Genomic DNA, 14,966 nt, shown 5'->3' on the forward strand with positions numbered 1-14,966 from the left:
TCACTCTTATTGTTCTTAACCTGTAGACAAGGAGGCAGGTGGGTGATGATCAGAAAAGAACACAAAGGCAGGGTTGAGTTGTCTCACATGCCAGTTGATTACAAGTCTGGTGGTCTTTGTTGCTAATTCCTCCTGGCTTTTAGAGTGAGGTATGAAGAGATAGCCAGTAGAAGCTTATTGGTAAGTGGGTAATTACAGATAATTATCTGATTTGGTTGTTGGGGGCCATCTATACTAGAAAGGGTTCTACTACCAAAGAAGAATATAAGATAAACCTGAGAAAAATTACGGTTCAAATAGTCTAACAGAGCAATTTCAAATGTTGTAACAGAACTGTAATGTTCTAATTGGAGTTAAAAAGAATACATATCCAAAAATTTGTTTTTATACAGCGATGCAAATTTTTTTCTTGAATATACAACACAGCAATCAACAAATGAGTCACAATACTCACAGGCAAAATATTTATGTTATAGGAGATAGTGTTATACCTATATGTTATATGGACAGAACACTTGCATTATGATTATAGTACTTATAATGACCATGCACCAAGGAGTTTTTCAAGTTAGAATTATTATGGTTACTTACCAGTAAATAGAATTCTTTATTAGTGGATCACCTCTGCATATCCTTGTTCTTTAGCAGTATTTTTATGTATTCATTTTGACTACCTCATCAATAACTGCAGAGCTGCTGAATCATGAGAAATGTCAGGTACGTAAGCGTGAGCACTAGCGCATGCATTGAGTGTGAGTCAAACTCTGCTCTCTGTCTGCATATATGTAAGCATCACACACCCCCTCAGTACTGTTGGTACAAACTTCGTTAAGACTCCAACAGTCCAGGGACATTAGGGGAATACATTTTATGAAGCAGATAACAGGAGAGTGCCACTTAGAAGATGCCCCTCTTGTCTGCCTAACTTGACATCTCTACCACTATCTGGGGCTGCTTTTAAAATGTTACAAATTTTGGTTCCAGAGAAAAGAAGGGCAAAATTTTAAGAAATGTTGTAATGCTTAACAAAGTCTTTGGCATACAAATTGTACCAGTAACACTTGAAGCTGCAGCAGATAAGGAGGAAAAGTAGTACAGCCAAAAGGCAAATGGTGTAAATTGCCATAATTTATGAAAATCATGTTACTTCATGAAAATGCATTTTAAAACTATTCCGGAGTCAAATTAATTATATACTCACATACAACACACATACCACAAACAAGGAAAAATATTTAGTTATCTAGTTGGATGAGCTTGTTTTGGACTAACTGGGTGCTTTCTTTTATATTAACTTCTATGATGGCAAGGAAAACAATAAACTAAATTTGTTCATATACTGCACACAAGAAATTCTCTCTGGAAAATTAAGGTTCAGAATACAATAAAGATCTTTACTCAAACATGTTGATATAAATTTTTCTATTTATGGAATAAAGAGGCATCCTAGAACATGGTTCTCAAAGTGAGACCCCTGAAACTCTCAGATCATAAAGTCAAAATTCTTCTGGATGGTATAAAAAAAATAGTAGGGCTGGGAATTTAGCTCAGTGGTTCTGCCACCTGCCTCGCAAGCGCAAGGTCCCGAGTTTGATGCCTGGTACCAAAAAAAAAAAAAAAAAAAGTAAAACTGCAGGTACATTAGCCTGAACTCAGGCCAATATCAAATTGTGCTAGCTACTATATACTTCATCATAAAATAAAACGATATTCATGGCAATTTTGTTTTAAAAAAACATTTTTCATAAAAACATTACTTATAATTGTTAACTTAAAAGATGTACTATTTTCAAAACTTTTCATTTCATTTTTTAGTAAATATTACGAGATATCAGCCGGGGACTTAGCTCAGTGGCTCTACTGCCTGCCTCGTAAGTGCAAGGCCCTGAGTTCGATCCCCAGTACCAAAAACAAAAAAATATATATATACACACACACACACACCAGATGTAGTGATACACAAAGTTCTCCAGACCTTCGATAGTAATTTTGAGGTGTCTAAGACAGTCTATAGACACCAACGTGTAAGAACTACTGTTCAAAGGATTATCTCATTTTTTATAAGAGGTGGCTAGGAGGGAAAAAAAAAACCTGGAAAAGACATTCTGTAGGTTCAAAGATGTGACTGGCACACATAATAGGAAAAAAAAAAGAAATAAAAATTAAAAGCATGGTAGAATCCCAGATTTTGGTGCATAGAGAAATTACCTTAATAAAGCACCTGAACTTCTCATCTTTCTTATATGAACAAGAGCTCTACTTGAGTCAAGAAATTTCAGTTACAATTTAGTTTGTACCATTAAGTGGCTTTTAAAAAACTTTTTGAAATTAAGAATGGATCCTATTTGTGTGGAGTAAGTTGGCATGAATTCTTACAGTGGAAGCAAATGACTAGTTTCATCAAGTTTTTGTGACTGTTTTTAAAAGGATAATAACTGACATCCATGCCATCATGAATGAAATCTGGAACATGACTTTTAAATGACAGACTAACAGGAAGAAATTCTTAGAACCAGAAATAATTCACATTCTCTAAACACACTGGAGAGGACACATGAAACAACTGCAAGACTAAGACCTTGGCATCCCTCAACACCAGTAGCTCCAAGGGAATGTTTATAAGAGCTTAACAAATAGCAACTCACAAAAATGCATCCCAGCTCAGATATAGCAAACACTTATGTGTGAAAAGACAGTCTTTAGACAACACAATGTCATAAATGTCTGAAGACTTTTAAAAAACTGCTCCTGACACACATCACAGACACATACTGACCAAAATACAGATTTACAAAATCACATAATATCAAGATGACACAGGCCCTACATGATCTGTGGGGAGGAAGAGGAGAAAGGCACTGAGGGGGTGCAATACAGATGCATATACAAAGAGGTATAAGGCAATCAACGCATGCGCTGGTGTGAACACTTACCTACCTACATTTGAATCTCAATGGTTCCAAGTTCTTCAGGTCACACTCATGGAAACTCCAAAGAATGGAGATCTGGAGAGAAGATCTCAAGTTGAGGAAACTTTTTCCCCCTGAGTTTTCAGTTCTATGTTTAAAAAATTGGTACAGACTAGATTCTAGGTCCAGAAAAGTATGCTGAGAATTCCAACAACTCAACTGAAGTTATGTTGATCAATTACTAAAAATAAGTTTCTTAAGATTATAACATGTTTATTTATTCCTAAGGTCCCTATAGACAATGTTAAAAGATTATTAACCTTATTGGTAAATAGGATTTAAGAACGAAACTATGTCAAAACAAAACACAATTCAAAATACCTTTTCTACAGTAGTATGTATATACTATATGTATATTACTCATGGTATAAAGATGTGATATTGCTACTTACTACATTAAAGACCCCATCTACAGCTAAAGAGTTGTACAAAGGTGAAACACTGAAAATAAGAATATCTAAATCTTGATGAAAAAATCCTTAAGCAAACTGGCTAAAAAACATTTGAGCATTTTAAAGACTGAAGAAAACTGCGTCTGACTTAATGGAACATCTGTATTTGCAAAGATGTGATATCAAAATAAAAATCAGGAATAATGTAACAGTGAAGGGGCACTTTAGACTTTAAGCAAGTTTTTGCTCTATAACATTAAAAAGGAAACTGATTTAAATACAGGTACTAAGGGATGATCAGTGTTAAAAACTATAAACTACACCCAAAGCTGGGCATGTTGGTGCATATCCGTAATCCCAGCACTATGGGAGGTTGAGTCAGGAGGATTACAAGTCCTAGCCCCAGCATGGGCAACTTAATAAGACATGTATCAAAAAAAAAAATTTTTTTTTTTAAGCAGCTGGGCTGTAGCTCAGCACAAAGACCTTGGGTTCCATCTCCAGCATCCCCCTACCCAAGGCCCTATACACATAAATGTGCAGGGACCCTTCTTTTTCAGTTTCTGACTATACATTATTTATTTGTTGATCAAAAAAGTAAAGAAGCCTAAACTTCGTGTTCAATATGTAAAAGTATATAAAGCTAGATTACAGGTATTTACAATCAAATGTTTTAAAAGCCTTCTCTACACAAAACATGCATGTGTATTTTGCACCAAGATTACCCTTTTAATTTCCAAGCTATATACTTCAAATACACAGAAATTTCAAAAAGAAAAGACAGGGAAAGAAAGAGAACAAATGAAGATATATTAGTATTGAGAATAATGGAAATTGAACATAATTCATTTATACTAAAAGTTAATTAAAAAAAACAGAATTCAAAAGTTCTTTCTGGGCTCTAAAAATAAGAATTTCTATATGGTAAAATTTTCCTTTTGTGAAAGTTCCAAAGATAAGTGACCAAATTACATGTATGAGAGTAATATAAAATAGCAAGAACAAAAAATTCAAAGCAATCTAAGATTTTTATTATTTGTAAGAGGCCTAACACACTGTTCTCAATCCAGTGATACCTAGGGATTTTATCTTAATCTAGTAGGTAAATTTGCTGCCTATTCACTCCAGGTTAAATTAATTACTACAGATCAACTCTTGTTACAATGAATACTGCTATACATAAAACTACTACAGATGTATCCACTCTGGTTTTAAAGACTCCATGCTTTAATCTCGGAAAGAAAGTGGTCTTTAATATTAAAACTGATCTCACTCTCTCTTTTTCTCCCCAAAGAACTACTGACAGTAGTTGTGTAAGCACCTCTTATTAAGGAAAAAATAAATTCCAGTCTCTGCTTACATACCAATCCTGAAACAAAGGCCATGTCTACCGGAAGCTTAAGTCTAAGTCTAAATTTCTGTATAGCAAACTTACAAATATGCATTTAAAAATGGAAACAGTCCTTATTTTACAAAATTAAACACTGGCTTCTAAAAGAAAAAAACATTATTTACACTGGGCAATTATTATGATTTAGTTTCTAGACTGTAAAATTACACAGAAGTTATTTACAATGTACAAACTGTGTTAACATGATATATGTGCATATCAAAAAGAATGGAGATTTCTAGTAATACTAGTTTTTCAAACAGTATTTAACTGCTTTAACAGTAAACTAAAATAAGCAATTCAGCACTGATTTGATTTTACTTGTAGTTAAAAAAAACAGGATTGCTCATTTTATAAATGTTAATTTACACGTGGCACTCATTTTTTCTTTGAATGGACTGTTTAAATGGCCTTGGTTAGAGATGCACTGATATTTGGTCAAAATATAAAAATTTGTGCATGATCAATTCCTATGTTCTTTACACCATCAAATTTCAACTAGCATAGCAATATCTATAATGAAAATAAGACGTACTCTTTCACATTGTTACTGTTTTAATATTCACTTTCAAACAAAGGTAAGCATTCCATGTAGAGAGAAAAATCTTTTCTGCTTCATATATTAAAATTCTATAAATCAACTGAAATGTTAATGTACATTATCATGATATTAAAATGCAGCAATAATCAATGATGGTGAAAACTATAGAAATATAAAAATTAAATCAAGGCAGAATAGAATATTCTCTTTAGGATTCACAACAAAAGTATTAGAAGTTTGTACTTTTTAGTTAATTCCACTCAGGCAATGAATCTTTCTATAAAAAGTTTAATTTGGAAATTTGTTATATTTTGTAAAGATGAGTAAAACATTAAAAAACCAACTTTGTCACCTCAAATTTTCACAGTAAGGAAAATCTTGCAAACAATGTTCAACATCTATGACTAATCATCCTCAATCTGTACATAAAGCAACAACAGGGGAAAAAGACATGTTGGAGAATAAGGAATTACAGACATTACATTGCTCCTCCACAGCCCTTGGTTTTAGGTGGGCATCTATGTAGTATAACAATGGGAAATGTGCTACCCTACTAGCAGAAGCAATCTAGAAGCTGATAATGCTAAGAAAGTATTAGTCCTATAATACTATAATGCAAACTTTAAGTGCTAGGCCACTAAAACCACTGATAGAAAAACTACAATAATCATTTTTCTAAAATAAAATTTTAGAATCTGTCATTCAGAAGTTCATTTTACAATAGTGACTAAAATAAAGGTAAAATAAAAGCTAAATATTAATGCAAATACTTGACTATGTAGAATTAGACCAAATGTGTATTTGTACACCTTTACTAAAAACCAAGTTGTGAAGCTATCCCTTAAGTAATAGCATTAGCAATAGCTTAAAAGAATTTTGACTAAAAGCTACACTAGTCTAATTGTTTAAATTTAGTCAGTAGAATTAGCAACAGGAACTAGAATAACTGATCTTTTAGTAGTAAAACAATTTTTAAAAATACATTTATAGCAGAATTTCACAAAAGCAACCCACTGCAGCAAACTAATTAAAAAGCTCTGTTGGACACAAAGCAAAAATTTAGTAATATTTAAAAAAAAAGCAAATAAAGAATAAAGTAAATGAAGAACAACACTAAAGTAAGTAATAATGAAAATCTAACAATTTCTCAAGCTGAGCTTCAAAAGAAGAGTGAACTTAAGGATACATCTCCTAAGGTTTTATAAACAGGAAAAAAACCCAGAAAACACATTTAAAAGTGTATTGGAAAAAACTGATTATCATTAAGAAAAAAACAGTGATTGCAAAGATACAATTAAATAATTTGAATTTTTTCACCTTAGGGTTAGACAAAAAAGATTCTGGTACTTAGGAAATATATGGAAATATCATTTGCCTTCTACTCATAGGAAGTAAGCTTTGAAAATAGTTCCTCATTAAAAAAGTTTTTCAAAACATGTAATATCTAGGAAATGTTCCTTATTACCCATAATAAAGTAATACCAAAACAAAGATAAATATGTAGCTCAGGCAGAAATGCTTTATAGCTTTAAATAAGTATCATTTCTTATTCATTTCTACTCCTACTTTTACGTATGAAGAAAAATAAACCAAACCAAGTAACTGGCCTGGGCTCAGTAGGAAAATTAATATGCTGATCAGAAATGTGAAATTCTAAAAAGTATAATAGCTAAAATTAGACATTAAAGGATCTTTAAATTAGGTGATAGAAAAATACTTCAGGCAACTATTTTAAACAAGTGAATTTAAATACTAATCTTAAAACTTAAATTCAGTTGTAATACTTCAAAAACATACTCGATCCCCAGTACCAAAACAAACAAACAAACAAAACATACTCCAGGAGTTACATTTCCTAAATCACATACACAGTCTCCCTTCAACCATAGTTAGGTTATCTTTAAATCCATGTAAGCAAATAAATGTGAGAATTATCATGAAGATATCTTAAGAGACATTTCAGGATCCACAAAAGAGAAATAAATCAATAGCAAGATGTTATTAAGAAATTAGAGAAAAATTAGCACAATTTGTAGAAACCATACATATACGTATACATATACATATGTATACATAAAATACAGGCCAGATGATGAAGTCATAGACTGTGAACATGTTAATAATTTTAGAAAGGAACTAAGTTTTCCTTTTTTGATGGCATATTTTTTACCTCTACTTTTATAGCACAGCTTATGCAAAACAACTACAGTCTTTATTGCTTATCATCATTTAAAACTTTCTTTAGACCTAAACTTTTCCTTCCATTTTGTGTCTGTAGCACAACTGTATTAAGAAAAACATTAAACCCTTAATCAGTTTTTGTTAATATATTGATTGGTTATGGTTACTAGTAATTTAACAATGGTGACTATGAATAGATTCTGGTCTTCAAGTGCTCTGCTTTAGATTATGGATTTGTGGGGCCAGGGATTTAGCTCAGTGGTCCCGCTGCCTGCCTCACAAGCACAAGGTCCCAAGTTCGATCCCCAGTGCCCAAAAAAAAAAAAAAAAAAAAAAAGTCTGGGGCCAGGGATTTAGCTCAATGGTTCTGCCGCCTGCCTCGCAAGTGCAAGTTTGATCCCCAGTACCCAAAAAAAAAAGAGAATAGATTATAGATGTGGTTCCATTCAAACCTGCAATCAACTTGCAAGTGTACATATGCAGACTTAATAAGTTTGTATATCACTTGCAGGAAACTTTTAACTACAGTTTTGGTTCCTGTTACTTGTTTTCAATGCCCTTTTCTGCTACTGCCGTGTATCAGGATAGGAAATATCAAAATTGTGGGAAAGCTAACAATGCTTCTAACTTAATGAAGAAAATGCTTTCCGGTAGTGTATTTCTTTTCTAAATATTGATTTTGTTAACAAAAGTTTTAGACAATATTAATATACAAGAAAGTCAATAACTATTTTCCAAGCTAAAATGGTACATGTGATACAATGCTTCGGTTTATGACTTTCCGATCTTACAATAGTAACAATATGCATTCAGGAGAAATCTTACTTAATAATTTGATCAAAATATACATTTTATCGTTTTCTAGACTAGTGATATATGGTATGATGCTGTGACAGTCTATTACAGGGAATCAATCACTGCTCTGATAATTTGGCCACTTGACAACTTTTTACAAAGATACTGAACAGCCTCTTCAAAGGACTAACAACTAGTTTAGAGGCATAACAAGAATAATTCAATTATATAATTATATCAAAAGTTGCTATAACTCATGACTAATTTATTTTATTTACCTTTCTAAAATATTCTCCCACTCTGCAGTTTTCCTACTTTTTCAAATGTCCACTCCCAAATGAAATTAAAGGGAAAAGAAGCAAATGAACAACTGATCAATGATTTCCTTTTGCAATTCGGATACCTGTATAATATGGCCAAATTTCAATTGTTTAGGAACTACTCATTTTATAGATTTGATACCCAGTACCAAAAAAAAAATCATTTTATAGATTACCCAGACTGTATCCTTCGTGTTTCTCCTGTTAATAGTTAGGATATTTTTTTCTTCAAAAAGGACTGACCAGAAGAAAGGAAAAACAGAAGTAATTGACCACATAAACACAACCAAATACAATTAACTCAAGTTTAATAGGATTGCCATTTGATCAACAAAAACGTGTATGGTATTATGGACAATTTCAATTCACAGGTTTACAACTGTTGACCCCTGGGTGGGATGAAACTTGAAGGCATTTTCCAATTAGCATGCACAGTTTTAAAAAGCAAATAGAAGAGAACACTGAAACATCCTGTCATATGGAAAGTGAGATTTTTCAGCTTCCTTACTCCCTCAAACAGAAAGACTTGGCAGTATTTGGCTAACCTGCCACACACTTGAGCTAGAGAAGCACACTGGGCGTGCCTTTCCATGGGACGAGTGCTGTTCTGTGAAAGTTCCCACCATTCACCGACACTAACACCAGGGCAAATACTAGTAGCCAGGTTCATCCAGGGTTACCTTTTTACTTTTTAAATTATTCAGAACATTTCTTTGGATACATAAATAATAAAAAAAAAGAAAAAAAAGAAAAAAGAAAAAAGAGGGCCACATGTTTATAGAAGAACTAAGTAAACAATAAAATACATTCAATATGCAAATAATGTCTCTATAAAAAGACTACAACTTAAAATGCCATTACGAAAGAAACCACACAAAGACCTTATTTGTGTTACATGCCAAGGAATACACTGGAGTCTGCGTGTTTGAGTATTTCATATAAGATGATGAACGATATTTTGTGGCATAAAAAGTATTATGAAGTCTTAATATTCTTATGTTCATTTCATCAACAATCATATAGGTATCTAAAAATTATTGTTGTCATTTGTTGCTAGGATATAAGATGTTTTAAAGGAAAAAGGAACTGCTGATTTTTAAAAGACTATTTAATTTCTAAAATGAGCTAGCTGCAATTACTTAGAACTTTATTTTTCTAAAGCCAGATTTTATTAAAGGTTTTGCTTTAAATTCTTACAAGTAAATGTAGCATCTAGAATAAAATAATTATTCTTCTAAAAAGACAATGTTTATGTTTTAAATTTGCTGTTACTAACATAAAGTAATTAATATTTTTAATAGTTTACCTATATATTAAACATGTTCACCAACAAGGAGGCAAGAAAGCTTAAGCCATACTTACAGAATTGGAATTATGTTTTGGTACTCATTAATGTGGGCAACCCTTCAAATACTAGTCCCATTTAGAAAATTAGACCATTTTGTAATTTTGAAGTACTATACCTTAATGTGAGTTAAGTATTAATTTTATATGCCACTTATGAATCCTTGGTTCATCATTCCTCAAATACTTGTTGTGTACTACAGTAAAGATGATGATTAATTTTTCCCCCAGAGAGAAAGCAAGTTTTCAGTTTTGTTTACCATTCTCATTGCTATAGTTCATCAGCATGCCACAAAAGACAGTCAAGAGCTTCTCACTGGCGGGGTCTGTTCTACTGCACAGCGACCTCAAACGGTCAATTACAATCTGTGCACCACCTGCTTGGTCAACTGCACTTCTGCCCTCATCTGTAAAACAAAGAGTTAAATTAAAAATAAAACAAAAAAGAAAAGTACCTTACAATTTCAAATGCAAAACATAACAATGTTTGTTATTCCTTGTTTTGTAAGTAGAAAATAAGCCCAAGCAGGACACTAATATGTCCTTTTAGAAAATACAAAACAAATAAACATGGAAATGGGGTGGGATGGGGAAAAGAGATAACTACTTTTTAAGAGAAAAGGATTATCATCTCTGGCATTATATAGGAGCTTAAAGAATTTATTTGTATCCTAGTTTATAAACATGAATTTTTCCACCTCTCTTTCACAAAGGATAATTTTGTTAAGAAAAAACCAAGAACTAAATGATATTCTCTGGTATAGATTTTTTGTTTTTCAGTTTGAAAACTACTAAAAATATATTTCTATCAGTGGTTTTCAACGTCGCCTATTACCACAAAATACTGAATGGGACACAGTACAATTCCAGGTCACAATGTGGAATTCTGAACATTAGTACTAGGTCTTTTAAATGGTATTTTCTGTTTTCCAGAGGATGTTCCCCCTTTTTTTCATTCTTGATTTGTGTTTCATGTTTCCTTATTCGCTCTACTCTAGCTCATACCATTCTATTTCAGCATTACAACCAGTGGTCATATAAGGTCCAACACACTTTCAATTATATGTACATGTACAATGCATAAACAGAACAAGGCTCATAACCACTGAAACATTAAACACAGCTTCAGAATACTTTCTAACTTTTGAACACAGGAATGGAAAGAGATAAGGAGAATGTGTCTTTCTAAGTCTGACTTCCTTACATTAAATATGATAGTCTCCAGAACAGTGCTGTCCAACAGAAATATGACACTCACAAGTGTGATTCACATGTTTAATACCGTATATGAGTAGACACATTAAAAAAGTAAAAGAAATGAGTTAAAAATTAATTTTAAATATTCCAACATGCAGCCAATATACAATTAATACAATATTTTATATTTTTTCCTTTGTAATAAATATACAAAATACAAGTATATTCTACCCCAGAGTTACATCTCCGAATCATTGGAAATTCAGAATCATTTGGAATTCAGAATCATTTGGAAATTCAGTCATATTCCAATTATTCTTTTGTAACCCAAAGCAAGAAGCAATAAAACTTAAGTGTCATGGTTATATCTCACAAATGAAAGAAAAAAAGATCTTAGCAGTTAGCACTCTACTATCAGAACATGTTAAACAATAATTGAGGAAAAGACCTAAAAGTCACCAGTAGGTACAGTTATCATGGTATGATATAGTGTATCCTGACTTAAGATGCAGTTAAATGTCTGGTCAAATATGCTGACTTTCTTTGTGGACCAAAAATGCCTAATACATGCTAGGCACTCAAAACTTTTTAAATAAATTGCATCTTTGGCTAGGTTTTGGAAAATCACCATGTACCTTGAGAGTGTATGTGTCGGTGCTTGTGTTCAGTGTGTGTGTGTGTGTGTGCAAAAAAGAGAAAATATAAACAAAAAACATTTACAGTAAAACCTCAGTTCACAAATGCTTCTAAAAAGTGTTCAGCAAAATTTTGTTTCTGTTTGCAAACTGCATTAGGTGACAAACAGCCATGGCCATCTTCCCCACACAAACACAAAGGCAGCCATCTTCTCCAAAATCATAAAACAAATTAAGTTCATGAACTGAGGTGATACTGTACTTGTTTTTATTTTTTAACCACTACAGTGCTTTATTTTTTAAAATTTTGCCTGTTTTCTAAACTCTATAGGAATGAAATGGAATGATGCATTTAGTATTCTGGCCTAACTTCCCTCTCTTCCCCTCCTGTCCCCACCTGCCTTTTCCTTCCTGGTGCTGGTGAATTTAACCCAGGGCCTTCATACTAAGCTATATCCACAGCCTTTTTAAAATTTTGAGCAGGGTCTTGCTAATTCACCAAACTGCCCAAGCTAGGCTCAAACTTGTGATCCTCCAGCCTCAGCCTCCCAGAGTGCTGGGATTACAGGTATGTGCCACCATGCCTGGCTCGAGTCTAGCTTCTTATTTTCAATAACACATTTATGAAATTCAGTACATCTCCTTGTCGTATGATATTCATCAGATAACAGACCACAATATTTGTCTACTGTTTTTTGCTAATTATTATTTAGAGTCTTTTAGGTTGGGGTAGTCCTTGCTATGAAGAGACAGTAATGCCAGATCACAGTCTATCTTCTCTTTTGTGAATAATGACAAGTTTCCAGAGCCAGCACACAGCTGCTATACAATAGGAAAGCTCCTGGAGCTCCCCTCCTTATATTATTCAAGTTTTAAAAGTTTAGACAACTTGATGGGTGAGGGGTAGCTCAGTCCAGAGTATACAGCAGCATATCTTAAATATAATTCTCCTGTATATTGAACAGGGTAGTTAATTTAACATCAAGAAAATATAACACGTATGTGAGAAAAACAATGTTCAAGTGGAGGAGGGAGAGAGGAAGAGAGATACAGTAAATACATAGTATTAGAATAAAAAAACTCAATTCCCAGTTCCCTTTCCCTTCTCATTTAAATAAAGGTTACTTTTGCCTCATTTGACTACCTGTAAGATGTAAGGGAGCTCCAGAATAAAGCTTGCGATGTAAAAAGCCAATAATCTGCGATGGTATTTTTTTCTAAAATTCTTCAAAATATTATTTTTATAATTTACAAATTTATGACTTTCATGCTGTCATCAAATACAAATCATGATTTATGACTATATATATTTGATATTAGTTTTCCTTCTCTTCAGTTCTTTGTTTAGTGATAGAATCTTGTCTTTTTATGTATCCACCTGCTCAAAGGACTTAATTCCTACTGGACATTTTGATCCTTTGTGACATCAAGAATGGTTATTGCAGTGATTAGGACACAGCATCACAGAAAATTATAAACACATGTGAGAATGAGCAAGAGTGATCATACTAAAAAGATTTTAGGACAGGGGATCTATCTAGCTCAGTGGGGCCCTGCCTGCCTCACAAGCACAAGGTCCTCAGTTCAATCCCTGGTACCGGAAAAAAAAAATCTGTATTTGTTAAAAATTAATATTGAGAAACAAAATTTTATGTATGGAGGTAACATTGAATAAATTTTCATTTATTTTTTAAGAAGTTTTAGCAAACAGTTTTTTAACATTCTCAAGTGTTTTATTAGGTTTGTACACTGCTGCATTCTGTTTTTTATAAAAACACCCTGGTAGGGGCTGGAGATTTAGCTCAGTGGTTTCGCCACCTGCTGCGAAAGTGCAAGGACCCAAGTTTGATCCCCTGTACCAAAAAAAATTAAAAAATTAAAACACCCTGGTAAAGCTGGCTAATGATGTCGGCTGTGCATATGCTGAGTACACACAGTACAGTAAGCACAGGGTGTGCCACATCATTGAAGATGGTATAATACAGCATATAGCTAGCTACTTTTTAAGCTTACTGACAGCCAGAATAAAAGCTAATGCACTTAGAAACTAAACACAAATAACTTTTATTGAGAATGTACTTCAGAGGGAACAACAAAGTGATTAGTGATTAAAGAAGATACACTATAAGACATACTCATTTTAACTTAGATTTGCTTAAAGAAATGATGATAATTAAGTATCAGCATTCTGATCTGGAACTTGTCAAGACTAAATTCCAATTCAATGGTCCTCAATAAACACTTTTTAAAAAAGTACACCAAGTAGAAAGAAGTTGATTGACAGAATCTATTTCATGCATATTGGTTCAGGGCTTAAAGTGCCATAGTATAACAGTATAACGGTATACCACAATGTTTATATCCATGTCAAGACTCAACTAGGGAGGTGGCATGTGCCTGAGGTAGGATGATCACTTGAGCGTAAGAGTTCCAGGCCCACCCTGTCTCAAAAAAAGCAAACATATCAAAAATCATGGAAAGTAATATATCCATTCACTAAAATCTATTTTCAGAATGATAAAAATTCCCTAAACTCCTACGAAATGTGCTTTAGATAATATTTAGAAGCACAGTAAAGAATAAATCAATCATATACGTTCTTTAATTTTGTAAAATTATAGGCCCCAGAACATGAACTAGTCCTTAACTACGCTACACAATCTTTTCAAACATCCCTGTCACATTTCTCATGATGACCTATGCAAATAATCACCATTTTGTAATGGCTGCATTCTAAACAGCAATCACACTTCCTAGTTCAGACAGAAAGCAGAAAACAACAGCATAATCCTCCTCTTTTTTACTGGTCAATTATTAGACATTATGCATGTGTACTATATGCATTCTTTTTCATTCACTTTAATTCAAGTTCAGTTACAGCTAATTAACAGTAAAGAAATAAAGTGAGGTGATTTACTTTAAACAGAAGACTTTTCAACTAAAAAAACTGTAGACATTTCTGCAGAAATGAAGGGTAAGAATACTTGATGAAATTCGAGAACAAGGCCTGACTGTCAGAGACAATCTCAATTTCTTTGCTACATAAGATTGAAATGTTTACTAACGAATTTCTGTAGGATAGACGTTTTTAATGTTAGAAAAATTGTAATATCATTTTGAGGTAACATCTTATAAAACAACAATAATAAAGTGTCTAAATTCTAGGTTTTGAGAGTTTAAACTAGTAGAAAAATCTTTAAAT

The 14,966-nt window shown here is 32.8% G+C and overlaps 1 protein-coding gene across 6 annotated transcripts in view; it reads right to left on the reverse strand.

The window, feature by feature from the left end:
- The window catches only part of Rap1gds1 (Rap1 GTPase-GDP dissociation stimulator 1), a 126,398-nt gene that overhangs the window by 45,416 nt on the left and 66,016 nt on the right, over positions 1-14,966 (reverse strand). For 4 of the 6 annotated variants that reach the window (XM_021261098.2, XM_004848100.4, XM_004848099.4 and 1 more), the window contains exon 5: positions 10,193-10,339. The exons of the other annotated variants lie outside the window; for them this stretch is intronic. In XM_021261098.2, coding sequence (XP_021116757.1) covers positions 10,193-10,339 — 147 coding nt within the window. The remainder of the gene's footprint in view (positions 1-10,192; positions 10,340-14,966) is intronic. 6 annotated transcript variants of the gene reach the window in all.

Source organism: Heterocephalus glaber, unplaced genomic scaffold, assembly GCF_053883595.1.
Source record: "Heterocephalus glaber isolate CG9 unplaced genomic scaffold, H.glaber_assembly_v1.0 deba00001454, whole genome shotgun sequence".
In the NCBI taxonomy this organism is placed as follows: Eukaryota; Metazoa; Chordata; class Mammalia; order Rodentia; family Bathyergidae; genus Heterocephalus; species Heterocephalus glaber.